The sequence below is a fragment of the Lygodium microphyllum genome, chromosome 18 (genome assembly GCF_053477565.2).
Source record: "Lygodium microphyllum isolate KBCC chromosome 18, Lygodium_microphyllum_v1.1.10, whole genome shotgun sequence".
NCBI lineage: Eukaryota > Viridiplantae > Streptophyta > Polypodiopsida > Schizaeales > Lygodiaceae > Lygodium > Lygodium microphyllum.
In genome coordinates this window covers 135,346,510-135,351,111 of record NC_141152.1, presented here as the reverse complement: position 1 = coordinate 135,351,111, position 4,602 = coordinate 135,346,510, and the positions used below count along the sequence as shown (strand labels likewise).

Genomic DNA, 4,602 nt, shown 5'->3' with positions numbered 1-4,602 from the left:
TTTGCTTCTGAGATTTTGAGCTTCATCACTGGTTCAGTATGAAAACCATATCAGGCCAATGGAAAGGATCTGGAACCAATAACTCATTTCACTGGCACAAAAAGCGTGGCTTTGGTACTTCTTTGTCATCGTCATCTGCTCGTCTCGTCCCTATTCGTCCCACTTCATTGTCGCCATGCTTCCAGGACCGTATCCAGATGGGCCTTCCTGTCCACTATCTTCTGCTTTTCTTTTGGGTGTCGACCGTTCTCTTCAGTTGATCTTCCCCCATCGATGACATCCTCCTTCGTTTTTTTTTAGCGGCTCCTCTTTCGCCTTCACTAATAAAGCGGCCCCCCCAATTTGGCTTTTCTATCCACCAGGAAAGTGGCCCCTTTCTCTATTGCCTGTGGTACCACATGCTTTCAAACAAAGACCAAACATAACAGCATCTGCAGACACTCCTTCAGCCTGCACTTGTGTGAGACAGTTCAGAGCTTTTTCAGCAAGCCCCTGCTCAGTATATCCAGCAATTAATGCAGTCCATGAGACTACATTGCGAAGTGGCAGCCCATCAAACACTTGGACTGCTTTTGCAAGAGAGTAGCATTTCCCATACATGTCCACCATTGTACTCCCCATGTATAGCTCTTTCTCAAGTCCTCCCCTAGTTATCTCAGAATGTATGCTATGCCCTGTTTCTAAATCTCCTTCTGTGCCACAAGCTTTTAAGCAGAGAATGAATGTGCTAGTATCCACAAACACACCTTCCAGCTGTATCCGCTTGAAGCAAATCAAGACTTCCTCACTAAGCCCGTGTTCAGCATGTGCTGTAACTAAAGCCTTCCATGAAACTGTATCTCGAAGCGGCTGCTTATCAAACACCTTGTGAGCCTCTACAAGGGAACCACATTTGCTATACATATTTATCAGAGAATTTCCCATAATCAATTCTCTTTCAAATCCCATTTTTGATATCACACAATGTAAAGATTGGCCTGAGTGCAAGGCTCCTATGCTACCACAAGCTTTCAAGGTGCATAGAAAAGTAGATCTAGTTGGAACCACACCCTCCTGTTGCATGTCCCTAAAGAGATCCAAGGCAGTGAGACTGAACCCATTTTGAATATATCCTAACATTAAAGCATTCCACGACACTTAATTTCTTTCCAGCAAGCCCTTGAAGAATTTATGCGCTTCGTTTAAACTTCCACATTTGACATACATGTCAACCAGAGCATTATTGATTAATTCCTCTTGCTCCAAACCCTCTTCCACGTAGAACAAAAGTATAATCACAACAACTAAATATGTACAAAGTATCAAATCTCACACACAACTTTTGGGTGGTTTTCACACCTTGAATGCGCAGCAATACGACAGTGGATGATAGTTTGAGATAGCCGGAAGGCTGCATTACTAAGGTCCATGTCACTGTTGCAAATGTAGAATGCCTGTTGGACTTTAGGGTGATTCGTTTTGCAGGGCGTCCAAGTTACCAAGTATTACTTGGACGACCTTGGATCTTGCAAGCGGACTGCCAAGTGGATATACTCGCTGGCCGGCTGATATTCGGCAGAGGTGCTCAGCGCGCGTGGTGATTGATGCCTATCCTGAGTCCCCGTAGAGTGAGAGAGCTCCTCTATCTTCCACAGAATTGGAGACATTAGAGGATTTATCTGCCAGTGAGACATCATCGAGTGATGAGTCCAAAGAGGGATCCACCACGGAAGACATCTATTAGATCACTTTGAACGAGCCGATAGAGGCCCAAGATCGTATAAGAGATGCAGATGTTATCGAGCTAGACCTTGGTACGCCTGATAAGTCGCGACCAATCAAATTAGGGTCCATGCTCAGTGTCCAAGAATGCGAGGAGTACGTCTCTTTGATCCAAGAGTTCGGTGATATTTTCGCCTAGAGTTATGATGAACTTAGAGGCATTCCTCCTAGTTTCGCCGTTCATACAATTCCGTTGAAGGAAGGAAGCCACCCTGTATGACAAAAAGTAAGGCATATGCCTTTCGAACTGAGGGACGGGCTGTTTGAAGAGTTACAGAAGCTGCAGAGAGCGGGTTTGATTTTTCCTGTGCAACACACGGAATGGTGTTCGCCAGTTGTGATCAGAAAGAAGAAAAATAATCAAATCCGATTATGTGTAGATTTTAGAGAGCTGAATAAGCAGATGGTTAAGGATTACTACCCGTTGCCATTCATTGACCAGATTTTGGATCAATTAGCAGGTAGGGAGATATATTCGTTTATGGATTGCTTTGTAGGATATAACCAGATGGCAATTGCAGAAGAGGACAAGTTAAAAACAACTTTTATTACTGTCTTTGGTACTTTTACGTACCATGTGATGGCCTTTGGTTTATGCAATGCGCCTAGTTCGTGGCAATGAACATTTCATCAGAGAAATGGCACTTGCAGGACAGATTGATCTACTTCATTTGAAGACACAAGACCAGGTAGCCGATATCTTTACCAAATCACTTGGTAAAGAAAAATTTGTTTGTTTCATGGATCTACTTGGAGTACAATAACTAATCTGAGCTTAAGAAATGGAGTTTGAGAAGGGGGAGGATGAGCTTGATTCTTTTGAACTTAAAACATCTCCATCCATTGAGATTGAGGGTGAAGACAAGAAAGAAGAGATAGAAGATGACTTAGACGTAGGTAAAAACAAAAAGGAAGAAGTACAGCTTAGAGACACTATGTACCACTCCCTATATAAGGGTTTCTAGCTCCAACACCATGGTATAACTCTTATAGATGTCCAAATGCTCCCCCAAAAAGACTTCAACAATTTTGGAATAAGCTGGAGTGAGCAGAAGATCAATGGGACTTATTCATACCTCAGTGTCCTGACTATAATGAAAGCTTAAAGTGAAGCTCTTCTTCTTGGGCCTAACAAGTGATAAAAAAGCTCCTTGAGTAATACTTTTTTGAATTGATTATATCTAGCTTTTGTAATCACAATCTCTTTTTCTTCTCGGGCCTAAGCAAGTGATGAAAAAGCTCCTTGCGAAATACATTTTTGAATTAATTATATCTTGCTTTTGCAATCAAAGGATTCAGTTTTTTTTAATAATTTGATACACAATTTTTAGACATTAGATGTAGCTGACATTGGCAAATGAATTATGCAAGAATATTTAGTGCATATAGCTAGAAGGGTGGCAGGGCTGCATGCCCTGCCACCTTTTTTTTCCCTCTGTTATTGTCGCTATTTGCGTCGCAAATTTACTCTGCAACCGTTGTTATATGCGTCGCTATTGCGTCGCTAATAGCGACGCATATAGCGATGCTAATAGCGACGAATCGATTGCGTCGCTAATAGTGACGCGAATAGTGATGACGGGGGTAATTTTTTCCATGAATAATTCTGTCACTTTAAACGTTGCTATTGGGTCTATATGTTGTAGTGCATGCCCAAATATTTTTGGTCTGAGGATATTCATATTGCTATCTATATGAACAAAACTCCCACAATTACAGTTCATGATATGATCCTTGAAGAATGTAAGAGGGATGCTATTTTTTATGAGGCGAGTAGTTGTTATGCATCTAGTGGAGATACATTGAATGATGTTTATGATCATGATAGCCACGTGCAGATCGAACAGTAAGAATCATGGACTCTTAGTGGACTAGCGACATTATATGGTAGTAGATCTATAATCATCCCTTGGTCTGGAAGACTAAGGGGAAGAAACCCACATCTTTAGGTGCATCTCCTAGTGTTGTAGGTAATCACAAAGGAAAGAAGAAAGTTTCAGATAGTAATGTTGTATCTACAAGTCATTTAGTTCTTGATGGAGACTCTTGTGACTTAGAGAGTTTGGATAATGATGAGCTTGGTATTCCTTTAGTCACAACACCAAGTGTATAGAGAGCACATGGTAATGTAAAGATCCAATTGAGTGATGCTTCTATAGTAAAGGCAATTGAGGATATTAAGCCCACTTGTTTTGAGGAGATTGTTGATCATGCTCATTGGGATGCAACAATGGATGGGGAGATGGTTGCATTAGAAGCCAACAAGACTTGGGATCTAGTATCATTACCCAAGGGCAAGAATCTATTGGCTATAAGTGGGTTTATAAAATAAAGCATAATGTAGATGATTCTATTTCGCTTATATAAGGCTAGGTTGGTTGCAAAAGGCTATGCACAAACATATAGTATAGATTATAAATATACATTCAATTCAATTGCTAGGATGGAAACTAACAGATGTGTGATTGCTTTGGTAGTAGCCAAAGGTTGGATTTTGCAGAAAATGGATGTGAAGAATGCCTTCTTGTATAATGATTTACAAGAAGAGGTATACATGGAACAACTAGTAGGCTATGATGATTTAGAGCATCCCGCATATGTGTGCAGGTTGAAGAATGCAATCTACGGGACTAAATCAAGTACCTAGAGTATGGTCTAACAAGATCAAAGAGTATTTCTTAACATTGACTTTTATTTCTCTAATCCATACCATTTACTTTATGTGAGAAAGGGTGATGCAAATTTGGTCATCATAGTCATCTATGTGGATAACTTGATTATTACAAGTGATAGTGATAATGGATTGCTAACATCAAGTACCTTTTGAAGAAAAAGTTTGAG

The 4,602-nt window shown here is 40.5% G+C and overlaps 1 protein-coding gene across 1 annotated transcript; it reads right to left on the bottom strand.

Annotated features, from left to right (window-relative positions):
* Positions 1 to 351: 351 nt before the first annotated feature.
* On the bottom strand, positions 352 to 948 carry LOC148021411 (pentatricopeptide repeat-containing protein At4g18520, chloroplastic-like). Its single transcript, XM_087698255.1, has one exon. It carries the CDS (start codon positions 946 to 948, stop codon positions 352 to 354), a length of 597 nt encoding a protein of 198 aa, XP_087554381.1.
* Between the last annotated feature and the right edge of the window lie 3,654 nt (positions 949 to 4,602).